General features: G+C 41.2%; 1 protein-coding gene across 2 annotated transcripts; it reads left to right on the top strand.

Moving 5' to 3' along the window:
- Positions 1–1578: 1578 nt before the first annotated feature.
- On the top strand, positions 1579–14457 carry tdrd3 (tudor domain containing 3). 2 transcript variants are annotated; one of them, XM_034556782.1, is made up of 13 exons: positions 1579–1796; positions 2543–2627; positions 4008–4073; positions 4743–4903; positions 6059–6200; positions 6338–6409; positions 9338–9487; positions 9955–10107; positions 10772–10949; positions 11544–11669; positions 12064–13022; positions 13414–13539; positions 13677–14457. In XM_034556782.1, exons 1-13 carry the CDS (start codon positions 1759–1761, stop codon positions 13677–13679), a joined length of 2259 nt encoding a protein of 752 aa, XP_034412673.1. In that variant the 5' UTR covers positions 1579–1758; the 3' UTR covers positions 13680–14457. The 2 variants fall into 2 exon arrangements, with proteins under 2 accessions (XP_034412673.1, XP_034412664.1); XM_034556773.1 differs by having other exon boundaries at positions 1588–1796; positions 13711–14457.
- The last annotated feature ends 363 nt before the right edge of the window (positions 14458–14820 follow it).

Genomic DNA, 14820 nt, shown 5'->3' with positions numbered 1-14820 from the left:
TGAAATAGAAATTAAATTTTTATTTGACATCCTGAAATCTTGTTATCTTTAAGGACCCTTCTTCTTTGAGTCGCTGAAAGGCTGTCGGCGTGGCTGCCAGCCGTGTGTTAACGCACTGCCATTATTCTAGCCGAACACAAGAACCGTGGCATTGTGCCTCGCTAATCCTCTCAGAAAATGAAAGGTCAACCCTTCCAAATCGGTCAAAGAAATCCACAGGAATAATAGAAATTCAAAAATCTCTGTATTGATAATGACATTGATCTCTGCCATTTAAACAAAAACGCCTATTCAGAAAATATCAGTGTGAATGTTGTATTTCTTCTTATTGAATTATGTGTGCTTTACTGGCATTGTCACATTGTCATATCATGAACAAATACAACAAATATTAAATTCATAAGGATAGATTCTATTGTTAAAATTAGCCTCAAGGATAGTTTTCCTTTCTACCGTATTGGGTCTCAAGGTTGCTCAATTCATGAACAACAACAGAGTTTGTTTTCTAAAGAATTGACTAGGCCAGAGATGTTTTATGTATTGTTCTAATCTTTTGTGTACCAACAAAAAAAGAAGTTTTATGTCAGTGGTTGTGCCACAATCCAACCGTGTATCAAAGTCTTCAGTCGTATGCGATGAATACAATGAAACAATGTTGAATGCTGTCTTCATTGTATAGAACAAATATTAATCGTTAGTCGGGGATATCAGAGGCTCAGACTCAATAAGGGAAATGTTATCCTCACAATGAAGCTCGGTGGACTGGTTCATTCTATTGCTGAACTTCTTTAAATCTTGTGAAACACTTTAGTGTGTATATACTGCCATCTTGTGGTTACGATTAAAAGTTATCCCTATATTAGAATCCAGGGTTTTATTTGACTTTTTCTTGTAAAGTACAAAGTGGCATCTGTCCTTCACAAATCTCAGGAGTGATTTAAAAACGAGAGTTCTAAAATGAATGCATGATTATGCTTTTTCAATAATCCAAATAATGCAAATGTGTGCTGTACAGATTGTAAAGCCCCAAATCTGTGATATGTGATATTGGGCTTTAGAAATAAAATGGACTTGACTTTCATAAGACACATTCATTAAAACATAAATCACCTTGGTTCAGTGTATTTTCATGATATGCCAAATCAGACAAATTGTGCTACAGCGTCTTCTCACATGACTAAAGAAGTAAATAATAATGTCAAAATGGGCCTGATGTGAGCTCCATAAAATACATCTGTGCAACAATCGGTACATTCACATGATTGTTTATTCTGTACAACAGTGTTACCAACAAAATAGTTGACCACAAACAAAACAGAGGTAACAGTCGTCAGTGACATGTCAGTGACATGCACATATTGTCAACTTCAAACCATATTTGTGTTAACAGCTTTGTGGACACACACATATGCCTTTATATATTGCATTTTTCAGGCACAGTAAAACTCTATGCATACACAATGGAAGGTATAAACATTTAAGACAATGACTTTTTACAGATTCTATAGAACTGTAATTGGGCGTTCACACTAAAAACTTTGAATGGAAGAAAGATGCGTTTGACCCTCCTGGCACGCCGTCGCGTCTGGGCCGGTGACGCACGTTACGTAGAGCGAGTGGTTCAATACTCACGTTAGCAAAGCGTTATCGTTGTCGGAAGGAGAACATGCATTACCGAAACAGATAGTCGTCGTTAGAGCGTGCTCAATCCAAAACGCGCTGGTGTCGTTATTTACACATCTACGGTGTGGATGAAAAATGACCGATTTGACAGCTTGTTTGACCAAAGAGGGCTGGTAGGTACCCTGGGAGCTAATGTCAGCGAGCTAGCCAACGTCAAACTCACCGAGGTGCCAGATTGGTGTGGGCTCAATGCACTAATCATTAGCCCGAGCGGACTGTTACAGTAGAGGGGGACGCGGAGGCTTCCGCGGTGCACGCGACCCTCTATGAGGCCGTTATTCGTTTTTCCTGATGCGAAAATCAGTATTTTAACCCACTGGGAGCTAGCAGAATGAACAGCGTTAGCCTAGCTACTGCGGCTACGGCTAATACACAGTTAGCATGGCTCTCTCCTAACGCGAGCTGTTGACGTTACAGTTCGCGTTAGCTGGTGAGCAGTTGTCACGTTAAACCCGTTTTTAGTCTTGTATTTCGTATTGATGGAGCGGTCTCACTCTCCCCTAGATGAACAGTATTTATCTTATCGAATTAAGCCAAGTGTTGTCTGTTCGATACAGATGTGTAGCTTCCAAATGTATTTATTTTTTGCAGATTATGCAATCTTACCGAGGATGCTGAGCCCTTAAAACGACCAAATAAATAAATAACTTGTTAGTTGAGTCTTACCGCGTGGGGAAACACACCTATATCACATTCTTGATATTGTTAAAACGTTTGAACAGAATTCAGTTTCTCTCATAAGAATTGTACATAACTTGTTCACATATGACCCTACATATTTATTGTGATTTATAAGTCGAGGGTAAACGATCTCTATAATCTTTTGAATGATGAAACATGTCGTCCTCTCCACCTCCAGGTACCTCAGCGACGAAGGCATTGCAGAGCTGAAAGGGTCTGCTGAGAAAATAACACACAATGACATTATTCGTATTGCACTCAACGTAAGTTTTCATTCTGCAAGTTTTGCATCTACACATTTACTATACGCCGTATTAATGCTGCAGTGTGTAGACACTGTTCAATGGTGGGGTTAGCACTGGCTGCAGTTTTGTGAAATGGTTATTAAATGTTGTGGTACTTCATCATTTGATCATTGCTTTTCAGGGGTACATTGACATACACAGCTATGGACACACCGTATTAATCTGGGTGTTGCATTCTTTTCTCTGTTAACGTTCAGTGTGATCTAATAAGTGGTGTAAATAGACTTATGTTAAAAGCATATTGAGCCTATTGTTAATAATGTACGTCCCACTATTGGCAGACTCTGCATCTGCTCTTTCCACCTTCAGTCGCTCCCCAGCTCTTCACATCCAACTGTCCTTTTCTCTCTTTGATCAGACAGTTAAATTCAGTCCTTTGCTTACATCCTAACATGATAGAAGAAATTAACATGAGGCCAAAAATCTATTTGATTTACATGGCATGGAGAGACAACATAATAATAATAATAATATCAATAATAACTATGATGATGATAATGATAATATAAATAGTTGTAAGATAAAAAAAAGCCAATATAGAAAACACACTAGACAATACATAAACACAAAAGTGGTAATTAGTGAATAGGAACCGCAGCAGTTGTAGAACTGAAAATGCTTTTGCGTCAGACAGGCAGTGACACTCCTTCCCTGATCCGTAGTAGCACTCCAGAACACGCAGGAGTAGAATTTACTGCAAAAGCCTTGACCTTTAAGTTTTGGCCAGGAGGACTGCCACAAGATCTCAGACTGCACTTTGACGTATTACTGCATACCTGGGTTAACATTTAGCAACTTTGAATCAACTAGATAGCAACTAGATTCTAAGAATAATTGGGAAACAGTTGTTGTTGTAGTTTTTACTTCCTTTTAAAAATAATTGTATTGTAATTGTGTTATGAGGAATTTATTGAGAAATCGATATAAAGAAGCAAGTTACCTGGGGAAATACAAGACCTGCATTTCGAGACAGTCAGCTGCACTAAAACAGGATTGTATTAAAGGACGGGTGACAGACAAACTCGGAATATGTACCATGGTGCAGACAATAGATACCTGACAGATGTTTGCGCTGTTGAGACAATTCGTAAAGAGTTGATCATAGTGTTGGTTACAAAGTGTCACCATGTCAACTACTTGTGTGCTTTGAATTGGCTCCATGATGTCCACATGTAGGACTGAGGGTACAATAACAAGCCGAATAATATACTTGGGGAGATTATTTAAATTTTGAGGCACAAAACACTGCAGGTAAACACATTTCTGGAATTCTATTGCATTATTTATTTTCAATATTTGTTATATATATATTTTTTAAAAAGTGTTCTTTTTTTGCAGAGCGACCTCAGGCCTATTGGGAGAAAAATCCTACCGTCTGATATCAATAGTGGACGAACTGAGAAGGTGAGTTGAACCGAAATGATTATACGGCCATTTCAATGCTGTATTTGTGAAACTCTGTGGGAAATGATGCGCTACGATGTCAGTGAGTGCAGGCTCAAAATTTTCAGCTGAAATGCAGTTTTCATGAGTGCCACTAGATGGCCCCACCACACCGACAAACAGGGAGCGGAGAACCACCTCTTCACCTGTGAAACTAGAGTTGTGCAACTGTAAAGAAAAGATGTTCCAAATAGTGCCAGAGGATTAAAACATGAGCTTCTTTGTACAGTGTACATGATGTCGAACAGAATGAACGCCGTCTCAACATCTATACTTACATTAAACCACAGATTGTAGTATAACATTTAGAGTGCATTTACAGATGTTACAAGTTCTTTTTCGCAGAGCTAGAAATCCTTATTTGAGAAGATAGATTCAGTGGTTTTATAATAAAACGACCGCCTTGAATTTAAAGGTTTGTCATGTAGCAGCTTGGAGAAATGAGTAAACCTGTGCTGCCACTGGTGTACTAAATGGAAGGAGTATTTTTTCTTAATTTCCAGTAACCACGGATAAATACTCAAATAGTTTGAGTCTTTGCTCATATTTTGCTGTAGCAATCCTCCCCCACATGCTGCCGATTTCCCTTTCAACGCCGTGCGTCTGTTGTTGTCTCTTGCACTCGGCCAGTTGGAAGGTCCGTGTGTTCTTCAGGTGCAGAAGGTGAGGAACGTCTCGGCTCCCAAAGACCATGAGGAGTCCCAGGGCGCACCGCGGATGCTGCGCCTTCAAATGACAGATGGGCATACCACCTGTGTTGGATTGGAGTTTCAACACCTGTCTAAAATCAGGTACTCTTATAACAGTGTTCTCTTTAGGAATTTGGAAAATATGCAAATAATGACATGTAGTAGTTTGTAATTGCCTGGGAAGTTAGTGTTCTTGTTTAAAAACTAAATTACTATAAATAAATATTTTTAGTAGCAACTTAGATGCTAAACAGAGTGACACTAAGACATTAATCGTCTTTGAGTGTCTAGAAAAGTGCTATATAAATTCAAAGTATTATTATTATTATTATTATTAAGCCACTTCCTCGTATATTCAAAGCAAATGTAAAACATATTCTGCACATACTCACCACCCAACCCCACCACCCCACCACATGCCTCAATTTTCCCGTTATCTGCAATTTCCACGTGGTGGCAGCTATCTTAACAATTCCCGGCCTTAATTAAATCTCCATCCCAGCAACGGTGGCCTTGGTGACGGCTGCCATGGTGACTAGCCAGTCTGTCCAGGTGGAGTGGTCCGAATGTGGGCCTCGACCTCCTGATGGGAAGAGAGGAGAGTACAAAACAAATCTCCTCTTTATGAGCATCTGGCAACGGCAATGGCTGGTGTCGCTCATGAAAGTGTCCGCTTGGGTGTGCGTGAGGCCGTAAGCGAGTGACAAAGAAGGATGAGATTGATTACAGGGCCGTTCAGCGTGTTGGACGGTGATATAGAGCGATGGCAATTAACCACTGAGGAGCAACATTGATTAGAGGGTAAATACTGTGTGTGCTTGTGTTTGATTGAATCGAGGCCAGTCAGAGCCTCACTTCTGCACTGGCTGCTATCATGAGAACAGCATCCATCCCAGAGGTTCGAAGTGAAATCCCTAATTGTTGCTTTTGCATCCGGCATCAGTAGCTGGAAATCCCTCTAAGTCCTTGCGCTTTCTTAATGAGAGAGGCAGAGGCCTTATCAGGCCTGATGAGATAGAGGGGCTTTTAATTTACCATGAGGATGGGTGAGCAGCTGGGATTATTAATAGTCTTCTAGCCTCGCCACCCATCCCCTGACGGCGCTAGTTCATGTCATTTATAAAGTAGTATGGGTAAAGTCGATAGGGTGTGGGGCCTGGTATGTGACGTTCTTTTACGTTTTAACAGTCAAACTATTTATATTTGAAGCATCCTTTCACACGTACTGTTTAATAATTTTTTTGTTTTGTTTTTTAGTCTTAATACCCCCCCGGGAACAAAGGTAAAGCTCCTTGGTACAGTCCTGGTTAAAAATGGTCTTTTGCTGCTCGATGACTCAAAAATCTCCGTCCTTGGAGGAGAGGTTGATCACATGGTGGAGAAATGGGAACTACAAAGGGTGAGAGTCGATTTTTAGCGGCTTAGCTGCTTTTGCTCAAAGATATTAAATTCACCTGTTGATAATCGTTATAAACCTGCATTGAAGGCCACCTCCAGTCCATATTAAGAATTGTCCCTTTACCATCCACCCTGCAGAGTCTGGCCAAACACAGCAGGAGTAACATTGGAGCAGAAGGTGGACCTCCTCCCTTTGTGCCATTTGGTCAGGTAAGGGGTAATATTCATTACGACAGTTGGCTTTTCGAAATAAGGTTACAAAGGGCTTCTCTGACATAAACACCAGAGGAAAACAATAAACTAGACGCATGATTACAAAATGCCAAACTAACAAAAATAATGCAGTCGGGGAAAAATGCAAGTTTAGGGAAATGAGATTTCAGCAGTGACTTAATTGAAGTCTGAAGTACTGTTGAATAACAATAAGCTCACAATTGTTTTTGAGGGTCCAGGCAAAGGCCTGGCTCCAAGAGTGGGCTTTGATTTCCCTTTTCTTGTAAATGTTCTCTCTGATCTTAATCATTGTGAGTCTTCATGAATCTTTAAAATGCATCACTGAATTTTAATTCTGCTTTGTTGTCTTACACACACACACACACACACACACACACGTATACACACACACACACACATATTCAGACACAAACACACACACACACACACACACACGTTGCACACTGTGCACTGACAGTTTTCCTTCCTAAAAATATACGTGGCATTAAGTGTTGCCTTTGTACAGCCTTCAAATAATATTGGGAGAAAAAAAAGTGAGAGGAGATAAGCGGGTCTCTAAATTGCACCATTGGATATATACTTGCATCACATTGTCAAACATATTTACACACAGTTGTAGATTTGAAAAGAATAACCATGCTCAATTCCCAGTGCACACAAACTATTGAACTATTGAAACCTTGATTCCTCCACATTTTGTGGTTTTGCACCACACCGCATCATTTCTCATTTTTTAAAGTCAATGCTCCCTTGGCAAGAATCCCCGCTTCAGAGCGGGATACATCTGGATCAGCTTGACACTTGGATTTTAGGATTTTCACCCACTCTTCACTCCAGATTTGCTGAAGCTTTGTAAAGTTGGCTAAGGAGCATTTGGGAATGATCATTTCGCATTCTCTAGATTTTCAGTGTAAATCTATTTCTATTGCCGGGTCACTCCAGGGCTTAGTGTTTATTGGATGGAAACTTGGGGTTATAGATAATATCCTATTTCAAGGTAATTGTGAAGCAGTCTCTTCAAACACGTACTTGCATTTTATTTTTCTCTTTGTTTCACTGGACATTTTGTTTGATATGTTAAATTTTACTTTACATATAATCTGACATTGGAATGATTTAAAAAAAAAAAAAAGTGTTGGGTACACTTCAGAACATTGAAATAAAGTAGCCTGTGCGTTTTAGTCGTCATGACATCAATTACCACTGAGATATCTAGGCATGCGGTTGGGTTTTATCTGCCTTGCCCCTTCAGAATCCATTTGCCTTGTGCCAGTGCCTTAGTTAGCCTGGCTTATCTACAGAGCTCACAGACGTTTATCTTTGGGAACTGTTCTCTACTGAATATAAAGAACAAAGTAAACTGTCCACAGCGAGGTCTGTGAATTATCCAGAGTAAACCGGGGACATTGTCTTCTAAATCTAAACAGAAATATCTCTTTTCAAAGCGTTAAAGACCGCAAATACAATTCCAATCCTCCTCAACAAATTGAAATAGGGGCAGAAAGATCAGTGGTGGCGATCTCAAAACCTGGGCGAATACGTTCCATCTGCATAGCGAGGCACCGCCAGGAGTAATTAGGATAATGAGCCCTATATTAATTGCGCAAGTGCAACGGCATGTGCCAGGTGGTCGGACGGTGTGGACGTCTCCAAGCGCACCTGCTGTCTTGTAGGTGCAGCAGCGCAAGGTTGAACTTTTAACAGCTGCGCCGATCACAGTGATGCGTGACGACAACAGCTCAACAAACAAATAAAGAACGTGTCTGAGTGGTGCACAATGTGAGAACACAGCGCCATAAATCTGCCACCAGATCAGATGGGGTGTGTTTTTTATTTATTTATTTAATCATTAATTACATCAAGAAAGAAAGAAATGTAAATTTTTATTGATCCCCGTAGAGAAATTCTTCTCTGCATTTGACCCCTCCTTAGTTATTAAGGAGCAGTGGGCTGCAGTGAAGCACCCGGGGAGCAACTGGGGGTTCAGCGTCTTGCTCAAGGACACTTCGATGGAACCGGCTACCTTGTGGTTACGGGACGACCACGCTGCCTCATGAGCTACAGCCGACCGTTATCATCACCATCAGTCCAACAGCCTTTCAGTCACCGTTCTGTCATGTTGTAAATTGTCACATTATATCTTGGAATGTGATGCAGCACCGCATTGCATTTCAATGATGAAACACTGAATGATTTTAAAAGTTTGAGAGCAGGCTGTGACGCACGGGAGTAATGAGCTTCGGTAATCTGATGGCGCTCATGTAAATGGGCAGAATATGGAGTCATTACGCACCTGTCTGATGCGCGCATGTGTGTATGTGTGTGTTTTGTAACAGCCTGGTGTCATTTGCACATGATTTAATGAAGGTTAACGTTGTGGATGGTCATGGGTAATGGCACATCTCAAAGCAGAGGCTGCAGATTTATCAACATATCTGTCCTCTTGCCTTCAGACGGCTGCTGGGATTTACCGCCGCCGGTCAGTCAGTCTGCTTCATCCACATTAAATTCATCTACTGGCTGGGGAGTGATCAATTAAATGTGATTATTTACGTTTTTATGCATTATCACTTACCAATGCAGGCATTGCTAATGCAACAGTAAGATGGCGAACCTATGGTAAAAAAATAAAGGTCGCTCGCTTCTCTGACTTCACTTCCTACAGTTGTGAAAAACAGCTGCAGGAAGTGTTGTGTTTCCATCTCATTTCTTCCAAGTCACTTGGTAATATAATACAGTTTGAGTTTTGAAACATAAACCGTGAGCTGAGAGGCGGCGTTGGGATGTGGGTTGCTATTGGTTGGCACAACAACATCCTAAGAGTGTAGCTCCAACATTGCATGTGGACATTGTCACTATACATCATTAATAAACATGTCCTCGCTCTCTATTTGCTCCCTGTAGAAGTGTGCGAGGAAGGAGGAAGTCGACAGCAGGGATCTAGACCAGAGGAAGACCCTGAGGTCTCAGAATGTGGTCAAAAGTCCTGATGAGAATGATGAGTTTGAAAAGCAGCGGACAGCAGCTATTGCTGAGATAGCCAAGACCAAAGAGGTATGTAAACCCTTGTCATGAGTCTTGTAACTTCAAGGTACTTCATTATTTTACAGAGCTACTGCCATGTATAGCTTAGATTTGTTAGCGTTGTCTCTCAAAATCAGTCCATTATACTGACCAATAAGGGTCTGCGGCAACAAATTGTAATAATATCCTTTATAATATAGTTGATGTCCTTTAACCCTCCTGTATGTTGTGTTTCAGGACCACCCCTTGTTCCATAATTGCTGTTTCTCTTATTGATTGTAATTTTTGCACATGCCATTTCATTCGTTCTCCATTTAAAAATACATTCCCCTTTATCGGCATTCATCTTAACCTCGATTCCTTTTGAAAGGCGAGCAACTCTTCCAATTAAGAAGCCTAATTACATTGTCAGCTACAAAGTTCAGTTTCTTGCGTCGGCTTTATTGTTTCGCCCAGCCCTGCAGCCGCATCGATCGCCTTGTTCTTCTACTTGTTAGGCTCCGAGGACGTTTGGTGGTGGGGGAAATGCAGGCAGTAATTTATCCAGTGGCGCTTCCTCCTTTCGGAGCCGAGACTCGTACCAGCAGAGGAGACGGGAAGACTGGGTCGAAAGACCTGAAAGCAGAGAAGATGGGAACTACCGAGAGCTGGTGAGGAGACACACTTTTAAAACAAGTCTGTGTTGAGTTGGTAATGAAAGCCACTTCAATTGATTTGTCCATTCAACCAAAATCTCCATGTAACAAAGCAATTGAAAGGTTGGAACTCGTTCCTCTTTGGTTTTGTTCGTCTGGTTTGAAGTCTTTAGTTCATTGCTCGCAGACTAGGTGAGGCATTGATTCTGATTTTGTAGAAATCTAAATGAATTGGAGGCTTGGCCGTGTTGTTTTCCAATCAAGTGGCAGTCCATTTGTCTGGCTTTGTGTTGTGACTTGCCAGGTTCTAGGCAGAACCCAGCCAGCAATTGGGCTCAACACATAAATAGGATGGAAGAGGATATTATAGTGTTTGGCTTGGTAATGTGTTAATGATGGTTTGTAACTTGGGATGCGCTAATCCAACCTAAAACTATGTGATATCCATGACTCGCCCACTTCAAAAGGAGGTTCTTTGTAGATGGTGTTTTCTTTCTCCACATTCTTCCTACTCTAATTTTTCTCAGTTACATCTGAATCTATTATTGCTGAACTACCATCATCCATCCACGTGTCTTTTCCCCATACATTTTATACCCTCTCCATGGATCTCCATAGAAGCATTGTTTTTGTAATGCTTTTGTTCTATTTATTTTGATGTTCTCCACCTTTTGTTTAGGTGGATGAGCGTGCTCTGAGAGACATCATGGAGATGGGCTTTAACAGGGAGGCTGCTCGGCAGGCTCTGATGGATAATAACAACAACCTTGAAGTGGCACTAAACAGCCTACTGACTGGATCTTCTGCTAGCAGACCCGAGCCTGTGGAAGCTGAATCTATCAAGCCCCCAATCAGAGGTTCATACAAATACACACACGTGCACACAGAGCTGCCCGCAGTGGCTTGAGAAAATGTTCCATAGCCTGAAACCGTTTCGTTTTTAGAGTAAGAGTGAGATTGGAGGGAGTGATGTGAAGGTCCTTTTTTGTTATTTATTTAAATGCAGTAAAAGTCACCTACAGCCTAGTTAAAGGTCCAGATTGGCAGTTTTGCTTGTTTTAGTCCCTTTAACACAATTTGCATACACACTTTGCTGCAGACAATTTCTCCCCCAAGCACACCCTAAGGTTTTCTGATGGTTTCCTACTTTACCTGCGGTCATTTCTTTAAGAATTTGTTTCAGCATTGTAAATCAACTTAAAACTTCTTTTGCAGTAACACAACTGAGTGAGTCTGCTGCAGACCATTAAACTTTCCAAATTCATGTAATCTCTAAGGAATTTGAGTGATTTGGGTTTTGTTTCTTCAGTTAGGTTCAGGTTTGAAACACAGACACGCATGGATGCACACAATCAGACACATAAACGTGACACTCGGGGTAGAATATCCAGAATCATTGATGAGCTGTTCTTATATGGGTCTACATGATCTTGTTTTTGGTTTCTTCTCAGCCAGAGGAAGGGGAAGGGGCAGGTCCAGAAATGAAGATGAAGAGGAGGGAGCAGGTGGAAGGCCGTCCGGACCAAGCACTCTTTTTGACTTTCTTGAATCCAAAATGGGAGTTTTCTCCATTGATGGTGGGTGACGTGGTCTGGGTTTTCATTCTAAACTGCCTTCTCTTGGTCCATAAACAGACACACTTTAACCCTTTTACGTGACATATTAAAGGAAAGAACAATTAAGAATAATTAAATATTGGTGATGCTCTATGTTTCGTAATAATCTTCAAATAAATAACATTATGCCATCATAGACAGAGTCACTGGTGAGCTGAAGGGAATTAAGTTATATTCTCTTAATGTCTGAAATCAGTGCTTGTGTAGAAGAACAATGCTGCTTTAGCGACCGTTAATCTTCATTGAATACCACACTTTATTGGGGTCTCGTCAATGCTCCTTGTATTATTTATCCCCTATTGTTTTGCCATAGTTTTTTATTACACTGCTCTCTTTTATCGGTTTGTTTTCTCAGAGCAAAAGAGCCATGGACCTCAGAGACACCATGAAAGTAAAGGGAATTTCTCAAACTCTGACTATTACTCCAAAGACACATCACAGACCAAGTTCTCCTCGCATAATGACCACAGGCAACAAAGGAATGACAGACCACCCCGCTTCCACAGGGACTTTGATTTTCCCAAACCTGGCCAGGAGCCTCACTCTGACTGTACGACCCCCCAAACTTCAGCTCAAGCCCCGCAGTGGAAGGGCCAGGAGAGATGGTCACGAGGCACGTCGGACAGATCGCAAAATGACAGGAGAGAGACGAGAGATGAGCCCATTTTTACTTCAACCTTCTTGACTACTTTCGCACATTCCAAAGAACCTCCGGAGCAGATGGAGTTTAGCGCATCTCACCACCAGCGATCCAGAAATGGAGATGGAGGCGGTAGGAACACGGCTGGGCCGTCAAACAGGAGAGGAGTTAGAGACGGCGTACCCACATCTAAACCCACTGATTGTGCAGGCAGTGAGCCCGATGGCAGAGGGAATAGTAAGCGTACGGACAGAATGGAAGAACCCAACAACAACAGCAGGAGGAAGGGGAAGACTGACCGGCCAAACTCAGACCACCTTGACCGACAAAGGGATAGTGGGACGCCAAACTTTAACCCGAGGGGAGGAAGATCAGGGACACCCCAAGAAATGGGCTTATTGCGTGATTTTCGAATGGCGACGGGGGATCCCGCTCATTTCCAAAATGGAGATATAGAGCACAAAAGGACTGGGCCGATCAAGCCAACAAACTCAACGTGTGCCCCTTACAGGGAGCCGCCCCCCAAGAAAAACCCCTCCAATAACCCAGGACCCAAAAGGAGGTCGGGACAAGGCAAAGGTCAAGGGCCTCGAGGACCGGAGAAAAGTCATTTTGTGGAACAAGCTTGGAAACCAGGAGACCAGTGCCTGGCACTGTACTGGGAAGACGGCAAGGTATGTAATTCCTAGATTGGTAACCTCACAATAGCTGATAATTGTTGAAACACACATTCAATTTGCTGTATGTCAAGTTAGAGAATGTACACTGACATTAAAGCCAATTAAACGCATACACAAATGAGCTCATAGTGTGACGTGTTAACTGCCTACAGTAACTACGACAGATGTAATCTGTGACATCATAATTAACCACTAAATCTTTTAAAGTGGCTATTCACTGATGTGTTTCTTTCTGTTTTACAGTTAACAAGGGATGTAAAGAAAATAACAATTAGTGCAGTTGTGGCTCATTTTCTCTCATTCACTTGGTTGTCATGTATAACGGACGTTTGTATTAAAATAAGTCTGTGTGTGTGTGTGTGTGTGTGTGTGTGCACTTGCGAAGTTCTACAATGCCAGAATAGATGCTGTGCATCCATCCGGCTCCACGGCTGTGGTTGTATTCAGTGACTATGGAAACTGCGAAGAGGTCCTGCTGCATAACATCAAGCCCGTTTCTGCTAATGTTTTGGTGAGATATTAATAATAAAATGATCCATTCATCATTATTAAGATCACAATGTGTTACTAAGTTGTACGCAACTAATTCAACTGTCTTCAAGTGGGTTGAGAAAGGAGGAAATGACATTTTAATCTGATTACCCACAGTAACATCACAACCATATCAAATGTCCAATGGCAGGAGGAAGATGATGGTTACTACGACAGTTCATTAGAGTTTCGCGGTGGGGGAGATGGACAGCCTCGACGCGCCAGACCCACACAGCAGTATTACCAGCCTCCTAGGGCACGAGACGAGATTGATGTGTCTGCGTTTACAATGGCAGGTAAATAGATATGAAATTGTGTGTTTTTTTTGTTTTGTTCTCAATTAATAATTAGACGTCAAACATTGTGAAGACTCTTCCTATTTTTATATGGCAGCTTTTTATGCACAACATTACTTTTCATTGTAGTGGGAGTCTTGAATTGTATAATAAAAAAGGAAAGTTCATGCTCATTTTTATGTAAAAAATGATTCTATATAATTGTATAATTTCAATTTTGGCTGCTTCTGCTGGTACAACGCATTGTGTAAAAACTATGTCTCAAGTTCTGCAGCAGTTTTGATCTTAAAAGAGTCCGAAAGGCAAACTTTTTGTAATTGTATGTATTGATTCTTCATCCATCTGTGTGCTCGTCCCACATCCTTCCATGACAGAGATTTTGTCACTTTCTGCAACAATCCAGAATGCTTCCTGAATTTGTAATTGTCCACATAGCCAGGACATACACGACTTTTCAAAGGGCTTGGACATAATGCATATATGTAATGAAAAACTGACATGAGCACCTGTTGATTTTAGTTCAGGACATATCTACTGTACATGTTGTGAAGCTTTGTTAAATGAATGCATTAAAATAAAAAAGGTTTATGGTATGTAGTGGATATGTTGTTTAAATGTGTTTTTTTAATTTTCAATTTGAATACGCTGTGACTAATCCAGAGCAAAAATAGAAACATCTCAGAGGTCCTTGGTTTAGTTTTTTGGATCTCATTCCACTAGTTATGATTGCCAGTTAGTTTTCCTTCATCACAAAATTGATTTTAGAGCTCTTGTCCCATAGTTTAGCTCTTTCATTTCTCATCCTGTGGACGGGCATCGGCACTATGAGTCTATAGCAAGCAGCTCAAGCTCATTTGTTGTGTTCTGTGAAGCAAATTCAAAGGGTAAGACAATCTCTTCCCCCTGTAATAGAGACGACGACACTGCAGAGATATCATTTTGCACAATACAAAAGCTCTTCCAGC

This window comes from Cyclopterus lumpus, chromosome 3, assembly GCF_009769545.1.
Source record: "Cyclopterus lumpus isolate fCycLum1 chromosome 3, fCycLum1.pri, whole genome shotgun sequence".
In the NCBI taxonomy this organism is placed as follows: domain Eukaryota; kingdom Metazoa; phylum Chordata; class Actinopteri; order Perciformes; family Cyclopteridae; genus Cyclopterus; species Cyclopterus lumpus.
Note: the sequence above shows the minus strand (reverse complement) of the source record. Positions and strands in the feature narration are given on the sequence as shown.